Here is a 16,917-nt window from a genome sequence, read left to right as displayed (position 1 = left end):
CTCTTCTGGCCACTAGAGGCATTATGAGAGGTCTGTCTTGGTCAGTTAAGAGTCAGAACTGTTGTTGAAGGCTAGTGCCTGTTTGGGTATGTTATTCAATGACTCTCTCAGTATGTGATGTTTTAGTTTTTTAATAAATCTTATTTGGGTGGGTTTTTTTAAAAAAACACAAGGTAACATAGCATGCTCTGGTGTTAAAGTTTAATATTTCTCCTCACACCCCTCAACACACCCCACCCCAAATGTATTGCTTTCTTTATCTCCTCCTTGTGCCTATAGACCAGGCCTGCTCAACTTACGCCCCCCACAGCTGTTTTTGGACTACAACTCCCATAATCCCCAGCTACAGTAGCCAATATCCAGGGATTATGGGAGTTTATTTATTTATTTATTTATTTATTGTTAAATTTGTATACCGCCTTTCATTAAAACTATCCCAAGGTAGTTCACACAAAAATTAAAAACAAGACTATAAAAATGACACATTTAAAATATTAAGCTAAAAATATAAAACAAATCTGACTAAAAAGATTTAAAATACAAGCATAAGAACTCTACAAAATACAAAGAAGTGGCAGTAGAGACAATCATATAAAAGCCTGGGTAAAAAGCCAAGACTTAACACGCTTTCTAAAAACTGTGATGGAGACCGAGGAGTGAATAGCCACCGGGAGAGCATTCCAGAGTTGTAGGCCAACATCTGTGGGAGGGTTGAATTTGAGCAGGCCTGCTGTAGACCATCCTGCTTGGTGTAGAGACACGCCCCCCCCATTTTTTATCTAAGCAATGCTAGAATTGAAGGAGAAAGAATTCTATCATGTATATTTGGGGGGATGGGGAGGAAATGGTTATGTGCCTGTGGTTTCTGTAGGAAAACAGAGACTGGACTTGTGGAAGAACAGTAGCTTTGTTCCTCTCCCTCACTCTGGAACTTTGTTGCTTCAGCTACCTCTTGCATTTGCTACTGCTGACACTTTAGCATTTTTTAAATCATTACCAATAACATATGTGTATCTTGGGATTGATTGACCAATTGATTGATTAAGTGCCATCAAATAGGTGTCGACTTTTAGTTGACCACACTCCAGGATGATCTGTCTTCAACTTGGCCTTTAAGGTCAATCAGTGGTGCATTCATTGCTGTCGTAATCAAGTCCATCCACCTTGCTGCTGGTTGTTCTCTTCTTCTCTTTCCTTCAACTTTTCCCAGCATTATGGACTTCTCAAGGGAGCTGGATCTTCACATAATGTGTCCAAAGTATGATAGTTTGAGCCTGGTCATTTGTGCCTCAAGTGAAAATTCTGGATTGATTTGTTCCATGATCCATTTGTTTGTTTTCCTGGCTGTCCATGGTATCCTCAAAAGTCTTCTCCAGCACCAAAGTTCAAAAGTGTCAATATTATTTCTACCCTGCTTCTTCAAAGCTTTCCAGCTTTTGGATCCATAGTGTCACGGGGAAAATCATTGTCTGAACGATTCTAATCTTTGTAGGTATAGACACGTCTAAATATCCTTTCCAAGGCCTTCACTGCAACCCTACCAAGTGCTAGTCTGCGGCATATTTCTTGACTGCTGGATCCTTTGCTGTTGATGGGCATAAGGTCATAAAAATATAAGCCAATGCTGGATAAGGCACAAGGCCCATCTAGTCCAGCATCCTTTTTCACACATTAGCCCAACAGATGCCTCTGAGGAGCCCACAAGCAAGAGGTATGTGTATGCCCTCTCTCCTGCTGTTGCTCCCCTGCAACTGGTATTGAGAGGCATCGTGCCTCTGAGGCTGGAGATGGCCCACAGCCACCAGACTAGTAGCCATTGATAGACCTGTCCACCACAAATCTGTCTAAGCCCCTTTTAAAGCCATCCAAGTTGGTGGCCATCACCCCATCCCATGGCAAAGAATTCCATAGATTAATTGTGTGCTGTGTGAAAAAATACTTCCTCTTGTCAGTCCTAAATTTCCCAACCTTCAGTTTCATGGGATGACCCCTGGTTCTAGTGTTGTAAGAGAGGAAGAAAAATTTCTCTTTGTCCACCCTCCATGCATAATTTTATACACCTCAATCATGTCTCCCCATAGTCACCTCTTTTCCAAGGTAAAGAGCCCCAGATGCCATAGCCTAGTCTCATAAGGAAGGTGCTCCAGGCCCCTGATCATTTTGGTTGCCCTCTTCTGCACCTTTTCCAGTTCTACAATATCCTTCTTAAGATACAGTGACCAAAGTTGTACACAGTACTCCAGATGTGGCCGCACCGTAGATTTGTATAAGGGCATTATAATTTTTTTAATTTTCAGTCCCTTTCCTAATGATTTTTAGCATGGATTTAGGCCTTTTCACAGCTGCTGCACACTGAGACGACTCTTTCAATCAGCGGTCCACCCTGACCCGAAGGCCTCTCTCCTGGTCACCGACATCTCAGATCCCATCAGCGTATATGTGAAGTTGGTGTTTTTTGCCCCAATGTGCATCATTTTACACTTGCTTACATTGAACTGCATTTACCATTTTGTCGCCCACTCCCCCAGTTTGGAGAGATCCTTTTGGAGCTCCTCACAATCTGTTGTGGATTTCACTACCCTAAATAGTTCCGTGTCATCTGGAAATCTGGCCACTTTGCTGATCACCCCAACTTCTAGATCATTTATGAACAAGTAAAAGAGCACTGGTCCCAGTACCGATCCCTGGAGGACCCCACTTCCTACCTCCCTCCATTGTGAAAACTGTCCATTTATTCCTACTCTGTTTCCTGTCCCTTAACCAGTTACCAATCCACACATGAACCTGTCCCCTTATCCCATGACTGCTAAGTTTACTCCAGAGCCTTTGGTGGGGAACTCTATCAAAAGCTTTTTGGAAGTCCAAGTATACTGTGTCAGCCAGATCACCTTTATCCACATGCCTGTTGACACTCTCAAAGAACTCCAAAAGGTTAGTGAGGCAGAAGCCTTGCTGGTTCTCCTTCAACAAGGCCCTTTCTTCTATATGTTTAACAATTTTGTCCTTAAGTATGCTTTCCATCAATTTGTATGCTTTCCATCAACCCAGCACCAAGTATGCTTTCCATCAACCCAGCACCAAAGTTAAGCTAACCGGCCTGTAATTTCCCCCTTGGATCCCTTTTTGAAAACTGGAGTCACATTGGCTACTTTCCTGTCCTCTGGTACAGAGCCTGATTGTAGGGACAAGTTATATATTTTTGCCAGGAGATCGTCAATTTCACATTTGAGTTCCTTCAGAACTCTTGAGTGGATGCCATCTGGCCCTGGCAATTTGTTAATTTTTAGTTTTTCAAGACAGTTTAGAACTTCTTCGCTTGTCACCTCAACTTGGCTCAGTTCCTCATCCACTAAACCCAAAAAGCTCAATTCTGGAGAGGGTTTATGGTCAGTATCCTCCGCCATGAAGACAGATGCCAAGAACTCCTTCAGTTTTTCTGCAATAGACTTATCCTCCTTAATAATCCCTTTCACACCCTCATCATCTAAGGGTCCAACTGCCTCCCTGGCAGGTTTTCTGCATCTGATATATTTAAATAAGTTTTTGTTATTCCTCTTGACCAGGCTTGCTCAACTTCGGCCCTCCTGCAGATGTTGGCCTACAACTCCCATAATCCCTGGCTATTGGCTACAGCGGCTGGGAATTATGGGAGTTGTAGTCCAAAAACAGCTGGGGGGCCTAAGTTGAGCAGGCCTGCTCTTGACACTTCTAGCTATATGCTCCTCAAACTCTCTCTTTGCATCCCTTATTGTCTCCTTGCATTTCTTTTGCCAGAGTTTATGTTCCTTCCTGTTCTCTTCATTTGGGCAGGACTTACATTTTCTGAAGGAAGTCTTATTCCCTTTTATAGCTTCCCTGACTCTACTTGTTAGCCACGCTGTCGTCCTCCTGAACTTGGTGGTACCTTTCTTCCTTCTTGGTATACATTTCAACTGTGCTTCTAGCTTTCTGGAGTGATCTGGCCCTCCTGACTTTCCCTTTCAACTTCCTTCTTACCAGTCCTCTCATTTTTGAGACGTTTCCTCTTCTGAAGTCCAATGCGTCTGTGTTGGACTTCCTTGACAATTTTCCACTTGCATATATGCTGAATTGAATCACACTATGGTAACTGCTACCCAGTGGTTCTGCAACTCTGACTTCTTGCACCAGGTCCTGGGCACCATTCAGGATTAAATCCAAAGTCGCCATCTATCTGGTTGGTTCCACGACTAACTCTTCTAAGGCACAGTCATTTGGCACATCTAGAAATTTGGCCTCTCTGTCATTACCTGAATGTGAATTTACCCATTCTATGTGTGAGTAGTTGAAGTCACCCATTATTACTGCCCTGCTTCTCTTTGATGCATCTCTTACTTGTTTCTCCAACTCCAGGTCACTCTCAGCGCTTTGATCCAGAGGGTGATAGCACATCCCTAGTAACACATTTCCTTTCAGTCCTTGTAATGTTACCCATACTGATTCCCTGGAGGACTCCGGTCCACCTACAGTAGGTTTTCTAGCTTACTGGAATCTATCCCTTCTTTGATATACAGTGCCACTCCTCCCTCAATCCTCCCCTCCCTGTCCCTTATATAGCGTTTATATTCAGAAATAATCGTGTCCTACTAATCCACTAGATTTCTGTTACACCCACTATTTCTATGTTATCATTAGTAACCAAGTACTCCAGCTCATCCATCTTGGCTTGGAGGCTTCTGGCACTGGTATATAGACACCTAAATGATGGGTCCCTCACCTGGTGTTGGCGTGTGCTATGTCCCCTTACCATCAGTTGACCTATTTGGCAAGCTGTCTTGTGTTTCCTTCTGCTCAACTCCTGGCTCAGCTCTGTCCCCTTCTGGTTTATCCAAAACATGTTCACTCTCACACCTTAGGGGGTTTTGCTGACCGAAGCAGATGCCACCCAGTTCCTGCCGGCAATCCACCAGGCATCATTTTAAAAGCTACTCTGCAACCTTCTTGATTTTACATGCCAGCAGTCTGGTTCCATCTTGGTTCAAATGGAGTCCCTTTTATACAGGCTTCACTTCCCCCAAAATGTGTCCCAGTGCCTAACGAATCTAAACCCCTCCTCCTAGCACCACTGCCTCATCCATGCATTGAGACCCCTCAGCTCTGCCTGTCTCGCTGTTTCTGCGCATGGAACAGGTAGCACTTCAAAGAATGCTACCCTGGGGGTCCTGGACTTCAGTATGCTATCTAGCAGCCTAAATTGGGCTTCCAGGACCTCCTGACTGCATTTCCCAAAGTCGTCGGTGCCAACATGCACGACAGCTGACAACTGACTCCTGCAGGTCACAACAACTGACTCCTCCCCAGCACTGCCTAACAGCCTACCTAGATGCAGCGTGATGTCTGCAAACTTCGCACCAGGCAGGTCGATACTAAAAGGCAGAAGCTATCCACCACTTCATTGTCTTCATGAAGCTAGTTTTTGTATCTGTTGTCATTAGTTTAGTCTTCTTTACATTTAGTTGTAGTCCTGTTTTTTCACTGTGCTCCTTGACTTTCATTACTAGAGCTTGCAGGTCATCCACATGCTCAGCTATCAGCGTAGCGCAGGTTACTGGTGTTTCTTCCTCCAGCTTTAAAACTGTGCTCATCTTCTTCCATTCCAGCTTCTTTCATTATATGTTCAGCATATAAGTTGAATAAATAAGGAGAAAGTATAAAGCCTTGTCTTACTCCTTTGCCAATCTGGAACCAGTCTGAAACCTTTGGACTACCCATCCTTAAACCCAAAGGCCCTGATCCTTCCCTTGTGTCCTCACAGAAGTGTCATATTTTCTTTCCCTTCAGACAATCAGTCTTTCAGCTCTATTCTTGATGCTGGGTGTTAGGGGTGGGAGAATCTTGAAGCATCTAGGGGTCAAAAGTAAATAACTGTAATCCAGCAGACACAGAGGCTGAATCAAACAAAAACTCTGGAAGTGATCCAGTATGGGTGCCATCCATGATAGGGAGGGTGATGCCACTGAATTGCAAAAAACAGCCTCTGTGCGGCTAAAGATTTCAAGGTGAATCCTTATAGACTGTGTGAATTGTTTGGTGATAAGAGTGGCTGGTTAAAGATAAAGAAACCTGAAAGGATGGCAACTACACATGCCACATAATAATTAAATGAGTTTGTTCCTCTGTATTGAACTTTTTTTTTTTTTTACGACAAACCAAGTTTACTCCTACCTCTGCTGCCCCTAAAATGGTGATTTCTCTTTCATTTAATTGGGATCCACTATAGCTATGCTAGCCTTAATGTATGGTATTAGCATACATTATGAAAAAATTGGTTTGTTTTTATTGTTATATTGGCCATAGAAAAGATTTGGTCTGCAGGACTTCCTTGGAATGTCTAAAAATATTGCAACTTTTTCTCACTTTGTCTGGGACAAGGTTTACAGCTGTGAGGTTAAATTTTTTTTTTTAATGAAGCCACAGAATGACACTTTTGATACTGCATCTACAAGACAAAACTGAATGAGGGCACTGAATTAAGTTTTCAAAGTTTTTCTACACTTGCAAAAAAATCATTAAATATTATTTCTGTTTTTCTTAACTAGGGAAAGATCTTGAACAGAAAAGGATGCTGTCCCATTTGCACTGAAAGTGAGTAAGTTCATTCTTTATATTTTTTCAATACTTGTTTGTTAGAAAAACTATAGCATAAATTGATGTACATGTCCTCTCCCTCATTTTGAGTAACAGAAGCTGTATTTGCCAAAGGGCTGAGATTATTTATAAATGCTAAACAGCATAATTAACTATCAGTATTTTTCTATAGACATCATTATAATTTTATCCTTCCTGGTTTATTTCCAAATAATTTCCAAGTGCTAAAAAGAGACATACCCTATAATTAGAGGCTGATAACAAAAGGCTTAATATTCTCAGAGATGGCTCAGCATATTCTACATTCATCTCAAGATGATGTGTGTTGCCAGAGGGTTTTGATGACTAAAATATAAATAGTTGTGCTGTGAAATTAATAATAGCTTAATTAAAAACATTTTCCCATTTTTGTTAGCATAAAAGAGCAACAGTGATTATCTAAAAGCATTCTGAACTAAAAACAGGCTAGCCAAAATTGATGGTTGTAAATATTGTTCCTCAGATATATTGAGCCTCTTCTCAGAAGGGCTCCAGAGCTGGCTGCAGGGAAGGCGGACTGTACTTACCTTCCCCACAGACGATCCATTCAGCATTGCTGGGCGTGCTCCCTATGTGCCCAAACAATTCTCTGTGCGCCCAGGCTGTGGGGAGGGTCAGGGACAGGGATGTGTCATCTTGGCCCCTGGAAATACCATAATGCACCATGCAAGGGATCCCCCTCCCCAGGCTGCCAAACAGTTCTAAAAAATGAGGTTAAGTGAGCGAGCCACTCTTTAATGGGTGGCTATTTAGGCAGGTTTGCCGCCGTGTTGCCGCCAGGATCAGCCTGATCCTGATGATTCACATGCACCTGCAAAACTGGGCTGGGCTCCCTTAGCTCAGTTTTGCACGTGTATGTGTGAATAGCCTTATTTTCTCCTTAATATGGAGAGAATGAGCTTGAAGTCTAGGAGTTCCCCATTCAAAAATTTCCTTAGCCATGAACTCATTGGGCAACATCCAGACTAAGTTAGTCATGACTAAGTCTCATTGAAATTAATGGGACTTCAGTTAGTCATGACCAGCTTGTCTCATTGCTTTCAGTGGTGTTTAGCCGCCTTGGGGTTTTCTTTTAACGAAAGGCAGTATATAAATGTAAAAATAAAAATAAATAAATAAAAATAAATAATCGTGACTAACTAGTCTAGATGTTGCCCACTGTGTATCCTTAGGTAAGTCATTATTCTGTGAGCCTCAACCCTCCATCAATAATGTACATGGGTACATTATTATTTAATGGCATATCTCTCAAGGGTTTTGTATGGATTATTATGTGTGTGACAAACTGTGAACATTTAGGGAAAACCATTGTATAAGCAGGGGCGTATCTAGGGCAGGGCAGGCAGGGCACATGCCCCAGGCATCACTTGAAGAGGGGCGCCATTTTTAAAAATAAAATAAAAATTAAATGGCCACCGAAAACAAAATGGCCACTGTGCATGCTCAAATGGCCTCTGTGAGGCTCTAGAGGCCAGCGAGGGGAGGGGGGACCTTTGCAGACCCACCCACAGCCTTTAGGAAGCCCCCGAAGCGGCTACAGGTATTTTTTTAATTTAATATAATATAAGTCACTGTACACATATTCAGTTTGGCACTATGTACAGAGAATCAGGGCTTGTGAATAATGAGCTGAAGCTTATGAGCTAGGATTGTATTCATTTGCTCTTACTTTGCTTCTTGTGATAAGTGAGTTAAATGTGATGTCTTAAGAATATGGCTATTAATGGTGAGTTTGAATCAGTGTGAAATCCTTAGTATTAAGGCCCACTGGGAGTTTCTTGCTCTCTTTCTCTCATTTTAACTGTCTTTCTGAAATACTAGAATATATTCCAAGCAGTGACACAGTTTACTCTGCATATCCTTTAATGATTTTCAGAGTATCTGGGAAAAGTCAAATTCTCCATTTATTTTTAAAACTTAAGTAATAGTGATGCTACAATGCATAGTAGAGAATTAGACATTAGTTTTCCAAGTACACCTCCACATAGTATTTGGGTATTTCATGAGCCCCAGCATACTGAAATTTGTAGTTTTCCAGCACTTTTTGGTCTGGCTACGTACACAGCTAAATAGTTTTTGAAATATTAAAAGATTAACGAGCTTGACTTATATTTTTCAGCTGATATTATGGTAAAGTTATCTGAAAGATGGGTGTCGGATGTTTGGACAGGGGGCGCAATTTCAATGCCTGCCCTAGGCACTGTTTTCCCTAGATACACCTCTGTGTATAAGTTATTATTAGTTATTAATGTACCCTAGTTTTAGTTGCTGAGTGTGCAAGCAGAACTATCTAGCCATACGACTAAACCTAGTTTGTTTGCATTATGAAGGGGGCAATAGCTGATTCAAGAATCATGTACTCCTCTACTTACCCACTTACCCCTCTGCTTACCCACATAACTATTTTCTTAATTAATTCATTTATTTATTCATTTGATTGACATATAATGCACTGGTATATGGAGGGCACCTGCAGATCTACAGTTCATTTCAGCACATGAATTTGACACTGTGTGAAATGCATAGAAGCCATTCAGTGAACACGGGAACCTGCCACATACTGAGTCAGACCATAGGTCCATCTCGCTCAGTATTGTCTACACAGACTGGCAGCGGCTTCTCCAAGGTTGCAGGCAGGAATCCCTATCAGCCATATCTTGGAGATGTCAGGGAAGGAACTTGGAGCCTAGATGATCTTGCCAGAGTGGTTCCATCCCCTGAGGGGAAGATCTTACAGTGCTTACACTTCTAGTCTCCCTTTCATATTTCTCCCTTTTAAGAGAACGTCTTCTTTGTCATGAACTCCACTGCCCATTGAGATCATTAGGAGAGGTCCGTCTGCATTTGCCACCACAGTTGTCTGCAGATGTCTGGTGGCTACTCAGGGACAGGCCTTCTCCACTGCTGCCCCGAGGCTTTGGAATGGGCTCCCTACTGAAATAAGAGCCTCCTCATCTCTGGCAGCTTTAAAAAAGTCTTTAAAGACACATCTGTTCACAAAGGCTTTTAATTAATATTGTTTTAATGATTTTAATGCTGTTTTAAAATATTATTTAAAAAAATTTAAATTGTAATGTGTTAAACTCTTTGGTTTTTTGTTTTACTTTTTCTGTTATTATTTTGTTGTAAACTGCCAAGAGACACAAGTTTTGGGCAGTATAAAAATATGTTAAATAAATAAATAAAATATGCAACCAGGACGAACCCTGCTTAGCTAAGGGGACAAGTCATGCTCGCTACCACAAGACAAACTCAAGAACAAGGTACCTTAGTGCAAGTGCACATTTTTCTTAATTTAGGTAGGTATACCCAAGTGCAAAATATAAATGCACCATATCAAGTGTGGAGGATATGTGGTTGTCTATTTAAAAAGAAAAAGAAAACTTGGAAGTGGCAACTGGAAAAGGATTGGACTGTCACTCTGAGGCTTTTTAAAAAGACAAATGTACCAGATTTGGCACACTCGATGGGACACATACATATTTTGTAATTGGACACAGGCAAATATGAAAAATAAAGTGAAAATTGGTCACTAGAAACTGAAGAATCTTTTTCTAGAATTCATGGTCAAAATTTATTTATTTACATATTTTAAAAAATGGTCAATGAAATTGTTCTTCTTAAAGCTAATTCACATGTGTATGTGCATCACTTTATTTCTCCTCACATGGTTATATATTTTATTTATGAGTCAGTGCCACTGGGAAAACTATTGTGTCTGTGGTGATGTTAAGTGATATGAAAGTTCTACCTGTAGTGTTTTATCTTCAATGGCCCATTCACACGTTAGCCACTATATGCATCCCCCCTCCCTTCATCATGTGATGAAGATGCATTTAGGAACATTTCCCCTGTAGTCGCTAACTTGAGTGCTTCTCCTTGTTGAGGGAGGTAATTACTTATATAGCAGAATATTTCAGGTGCTAACTCACTCCCATTACAGCAGAAGTTGACAAGGTCTCAGGGGGCAACAGCTTGTAAATGATAAGCATGGAGATTCATGTAAGGTTAAACTGATCTACTTTATTCAGAAGTACATGGTGATAGGAAAAGACCTACACTGTATATCTAACCACGGGCTACATGGTCATCAGAGAGAGACCTATAGAAGCATGGTGCTCAGAGAGAAAGAGAGAGAACATTCTGGGAAGAAGAAGTAGTAAGTCACTCCCAGGAAGTTCCTGAGTACATTCTATCAATAGAGGGTTCATAGAGGCAGAGATAAATAATAATAAAATTATAGCTGTGTAAAATAATAAATAGGAAAAGAGAAGGAGACCCTAACTATCTATCTCTACTCCCAATACCCCTATTGGTCCTTAGGGTTACTGATGCAAAAGATCAGTGACATCTGGAGTTGGATCTCCAACGCTCCTGGCCCAGTCCCTGCGGCCTTTGCACAGGGGGTTTCATGGGTAGTCTTTCAAGACAGAAATTGACACCAGTTCTGTCAATATTCCTAGGCTGCACAGTTACCATAGTCCTTTGACAACCAGCCCAGACACTGAAGAAATAGTCTGGAGCTAGGAGTCAATAACTCTGTCTTGTTGGATTGGGGTTTGATGTATCAAAATATTCCTGGGGAAATGAGTGAGACCCAGGTTGATTTTTGAAGGTGCGAATGCATATAACTGGAAAGGGCAATAGTCTACTTTCTCCAAAGAGAGCAAGTGCTAAGTGATAAGTCTCCAACATTGATTTATAAGGCTGCATATAGGTATGATTAAAAACCAGATAAAAACAAAATATGGTGTATGAGAAATCTGTCAGAGTACAGAGAGTATACAAAAGAGATAGTCAAAAGGGAGCAGTCCATAAATGTTCAAATAGGCAGAATTCCTTGGACTCCATCCTGGAAATAGGGTGGCTGGAATTAGAACATATTTCTAAAAATATTCACCCTGACTATCTTTTCAATCACAACTAATCCATTAAATATCCCTAGATTAAACATTTAAAGGTGTAATTAACAATTGCAAAATAACAGCTTAATAATGGGAGAAACTTAATTGGATGATTTCCCATATAATTTAATGCTCTCCTGCGCTAGAGTGAAAATATTTACAAATTGAAAGTCAGTGGGATTTTAAAATGGAGGGCGGAGTTGCTGTTCATGAAATATTCTCAATGAATTATGAAACACTGTATTTTAAATGTTGGTGGTATAATTTGGTTAAATTAGAGACAAGTTATATAATGCCCTGCTGTGTACTATATAAACAGTCATTTTAAAAAGAGGGAAACCAGAGGTGATGTGCCTTTGCCACCAAGTGGTGGGTACATTATTGTAAAATAACTGCAGTGGTATACCTAGTAGTGCTGGGCTTCATTAAGAACAAATTGTGCTTGTAGTTGCAAGAAAATGAGTCAACAGGCATTAAAAAAATCCTGTCCATCTTCTATGTCTGTGTTGACGCCTACTGAAATAAACAGTCTTTCTAATGACAGGGTAATAATTCAGAAGTTGTAGACTCACCTCTCACTGGCCAGCATCCAGATCAATGAACCACATACAGAAAAGGCAAAGTTATGTTAGTGCAAAAAGATGGATTCTTGCGCTAAAAAATCAGGGACTTGCAGTCTTGCGCTACAGCAACATAGCACTCTTGTGCATGAGTTCCTGTTAAACCAAATTAAGCATTCACAGTGGCACAACTGTTGTGCAACCACAAGCATGCTTGCAGTTACACAATATTAGTCTGGAATGCAAGCTCCAGACTTAGCACAATTAGCTGACACAACATCCTTCCGCATGTGGTTTGTTGCTATGGATGACGATCACTGAGTTATTAACTAATCAACAAAAGAATGATGAATACTCTCCTGCTCCTTCTAATTATCAAAAGTTAGAGCTGACAGAGCATGCTATAATAAAATGGTGTCTGACAAACAGAGCAAGGAAGCACTGGTGCAGCAAGTGTGTAGCCTAAGAGGATATCCCAACTGAAGTAGTGGGGAAGCAGCGGTTTTTGACAACTTCTCCAGGAAGCCCTCTGAGCCATCCAAAAATATGTCTCCAAGGGCTGTGCAACCCTCATGGACATATTTTTGAGTCACTGTCATGCCCAAAACACATAAGTGCTCACCCATCTGTAGGTGGCAGTTCTACAGGGTTGGCAGATAAGGAGTCTCCCAGGAATGGAAGTTCTAGCAAGGTTTCACAGGCAAGAGTCCCAATTCAGCGGTCACTTGGGAAGAGTCATAGGAGTAGGGTAGGATCATCCAGGTTAGGCAGAAGAAGAATTCCTGGGCTCCAGCTGGCAAAAGAACTCACCAGGTTCAGACCTATTTGAGCAGTTATTGGCCAGCAAAGGAAGTGACCTAAATATTGTTAGGAAAGGGCCACACCGTGCTCCTGGAGACTGAGAGCAAACAGTCCTTACTCATGAGGAATTTGGCTGTTGTTCCTCCTCTCCCAAGGAGACCCCTTAGTTTGTTGCATTTTAGCTGTGAGGTGAGCACTCCTGCACCGTTGGTTGAGTTCCTCATGGGTATGGGTATGCTGCCATGATGGGGTGTGTGTTCTTGATTGGACTTGACACCCCTATTCTTGATTGGACTTGGAGAGATGTGGGTGGCTGTGGTTTCCTCAGAGGTACTGGTTGGAGTTGGAGTCAGCGGCTCCTCGGTGTCCTCCCCCGGGAAGTAACTGGGGGGGTCCTGGCAAGTCCCTGGAAGGGGGTCTTTTTCTGGGGGTTGCTCTGAGAGGAGTTCTAGAGCCTGTGAAGACACTAGTGTCCCCCAGTCCTCATCCCCTGAGTCCGTTACTTGGCTGTCATCGGGCTCAGAAGACCCCTCAAGGTGGATTCTGACAGTAGCACAGAGGGCTTCCAGGAAAAGGGAAGGGCACCAAAAATTGCTGCTTCTCTGCTGCATCAGTACAGTTAGCTGGGAAGTTCTGTTAGGCTGCTCTCTCATGGCACCAGTACACCCTTGCTCTGTCTGTCAGCCAGTGTTTCCAGTAAAGTGGCTTGCATCCCATTAATAGGTTTCAGAAGGCCTTACATCTGGATTGTTAGGTTTCTGGCAGTAGGTGTTGGCAATAACTATGTGCAGTGTATTAAGACAGGTGGAATTATTGTGGAGGTGAATCCCCCAGCCTAGCTGGTTTAACAGGAAGATTGATCCTGAACAAAATATGTGCTTTCTGGTCCACAACTCATTGTTTCCCACTAAACTTCACAAGCGTTCACCATCAATAACTACATAGTTCAGAAGTTAATTCATTACAGTACAATTCTTTTTTCTTTTCATTCCCATTGCTTTTTGGAGCTCATGTTGGCAAATCATTCTTTAGTACTGTTGATATGGTACTGTGTACCAATTGATATTTTATGTCTCAAGTGTTTCCAATGGGTATGATTCAATCAAAGGTAATCAAGTTCCATTGATTTCAGTGGAAGAGAGTTAGGCACATGCTTAATAATCACACTGACTGGCATGCAGTGCAGTGAGCTGCCCATCCAAGAGGGATGCATGCTCGCTGCTTCCACACCAACCAATAGCCCTTCCATGCAGTTCTGAAAGTGGGTGCTGCTCCTGATTTCTGAACTGTGCATAATTTCTGCTGCACTGCTACTGCCATCATTCCCCCCAAAAGGTGAAAAAACAAAACAAAAAAGCTACTACACAACGCTCCATGAGATCTTCTGCCCTCCAGGTAAAATTGGGCAAAAACTGGCAAAAAACACAACTGTACCATTATCTCCAGGATCCCCTTGTGTCCCCCTTGTGCCCAGGAATGCCCCCCAAGTGGTGAAATGCCCCCCACAGTGTGAAAAATCATGGGTAAATGTGTGTTTTTAAAAGAAAAGAGCCACAAAATGGCTCTTGCTTTCATGCTCATTGATTGATTGATTGATTGATTGATTGAAGTGCCGTCAAGTTGGTGTCAACTCTTAGCGATCACAGAGATAGATTCTCTCCATGATGGTCTGTCTTCAACTTGGCCTTTAAAATCTCTCAGTGGTGTATTCACTGCTGTCATATTTGGGTCCATCCACCTTGCTGCTGGTTGCTCTCTTCTTCTCTGTCCTTCAACTTTTCCCAGCATTATGGACTTCTCAAGGGAGCTGGGTTTTAGCATAATGTGTCCAAAGTATGATAGTTTGAGCCTGGTCATTTGTGCCTCAAGTGAAAATTCTAGATTGATTTGGTCTATGATCCATTTGTTTGTTTTTGTCGTAAATCTGTTAGCTCGGCTAACCCAACAGGATTTACTACCCCTTCAGCTCTCCTCCTTTGAGTTAAACAGAAAGTAGCAGCGAAGCTGCACGAAGGAAAACAAAAGACTCACAAAGAAAAATAGTAATAAATGAATCAAGTCCCCTGAACTAAACTAGGTACCCCCCTCTATGATAACTGAGTAATAACTGAAAAGAAACAACAGAGCAAGGAATGAATAGAACAAAGGACACCAGAGCAAGGAATTAACGGAACAAGAAACACAGAGCAGGAAAGAACAGAACTTGGGCAAACTAGAACTAGAAAGGTTGAGGAATTCTAAATAGGAACACGGTCTGCGGTAAGTGAAAATTGCTAACAGCAATCAGTGCAGTTATCAGACTGCTTAATATAGGGCTCAAGATAACCAGCAGCCAATCAGGCTTTCCTGAGTCAGCACTTCTACTTCCTTTCCTGTGATATCCTGCGCCTGCGTGACTCCCACTGAGCCTTCCTCTTGGGAAGTCTTCTCAAGACAGGCAAAATCCCCGCTTCCTCCTGATCAGCCTGCTCAGTTCTCATGTCTGGCAGCTGTCCCGATTTCTCAGCTCCAGCATCTGTTCTCCCTGCCAAATCCTGTTGCTGTACCTCTGAGCCTACACTCCCAACCACGACCTCCCCTTCCTCCTCTGACTCTTCTGAGTCAGAGGTCTGAGCCATGACAGTTTTCCTGGCTGTCCATGGTATCCTCAAAAGTCTTCACCAGCACCAAAGTTCAGAAGCGTCACTATGTTTTCTATCTTGCTTCTTCAAGGTCCAGCTTTCGCATCCATGGTGTCATGGGGAAAACCATTGTTCAAATGATTCTAATCTTTGTAGGTATAGTCACATCACAGCATATAAATATCCTTTCCAAGGCCTTCATTGAAACCCTACCAAGTGCTAGTCTGCGGCGTATTTCTTGACTGCTGGATCCTTTACTGTTGATGGTCGATCCTAGAAGGCAGAAGCTATCCACCTCTTCAGTGTCTTCATTATCAATTATGAGGCTGGTTGCTGTACCCGTTGTCATTAGTTTAGTCTTCTTGACATTTAGTCATTTTTTCACTGTGCTCCTTGACTTTTTCATTACTAGAGCTTGCAGATCATCCATATTCTCATCTATCAGAGTAGTGTAATCAGCATAGCGCAGGTTAGTGATGTTTCTTCAGCTTTATAACCACACTCATCTTCTTCCAATCCAGCTTCTCTCAGTATATGTTCAGCATATAAATTGAAAAATAAGGAGAAAGTATACAGCCTTGTCTGGAGGAGAACTGGTCTCGTGGTAGCAAGGATGACTTGTCCCCTTAGCTAATCAGGGTCCACCCTGGTTGCATATGAATGGGAGACTAGAAGTGTGAGCACTGTAAGATAGAAGTGTGATTAGAAGTGTGAGCACTGGTCTCGTGGTAGCAAGCATGGCTTGTCCCCTTAGCTAAGCAGGGTCCACCCTGGTTGCATATGAATGGGAGACTAGAAGTGTGAGCACTGTAAGATATTCGCCTCAGGGCATGGAGCTGCTTTGGGAAGAACAGAAGGCTCCAAGTTCCCTCCCTGGCATCTCTAAGATAGGGCTGAGAGAGATTCCTGCCTGCAACCTTGCTGCCAGTCTGCTGCCAGTCTGTGAAGACAATACCGAGCTAGATAGACCAATGGTCTGACTCAGTAGATGGCAGCTTCCTATGTTCCTATGTCTTACATCTTTGCCGATCTGGAACCAGTCTGTTTCACCATGTTCCGTCTGGACTGTGGCTTCCTACCCTGTGTATTGGTTTCTCATGAGAACAATGAGATGCTCTGGGACACCCATTTTTCTAAGGACATTGCACAACTTGACATGGCCAATGCAATCAAAGGCTTTTCTGTAGTCAATAAAGCACACATTAACTTCTTTTTGGTGTTCTTTGGCTTTCTCTATTATCCAGCGTGCATTAGGGATGTCTCTTGTTCCTCTGCCTTTTTTGAAAACAGCTTGAACATCTGGCAGTTCCCTTTCCACGTAGGGCTATAATCTGTGTTGGATGATCCTGAGCTTTATTTTGCTAGCATGTGAAATTAAGGATATTG

General features: G+C 42.2%; 1 protein-coding gene across 3 annotated transcripts in view; it reads left to right on the top strand.

Annotated features, from left to right (window-relative positions):
- The window catches only part of BMPER (BMP binding endothelial regulator), a 297,532-nt gene that overhangs the window by 176,923 nt on the left and 103,692 nt on the right, over positions 1 to 16,917 (top strand). For all 3 annotated transcript variants that reach the window (XM_053264967.1, XM_053264966.1, XM_053264968.1), the window contains one exon: positions 6,558 to 6,603. In XM_053264967.1, coding sequence (XP_053120942.1) covers positions 6,558 to 6,603 — 46 coding nt within the window. The remainder of the gene's footprint in view (positions 1 to 6,557; positions 6,604 to 16,917) is intronic.

Source organism: Hemicordylus capensis, chromosome 6, assembly GCF_027244095.1.
Source record: "Hemicordylus capensis ecotype Gifberg chromosome 6, rHemCap1.1.pri, whole genome shotgun sequence".
Lineage (NCBI taxonomy): Eukaryota > Metazoa > Chordata > Lepidosauria > Squamata > Cordylidae > Hemicordylus > Hemicordylus capensis.
This window is presented reverse-complemented; position numbering and strand designations above follow the sequence as displayed.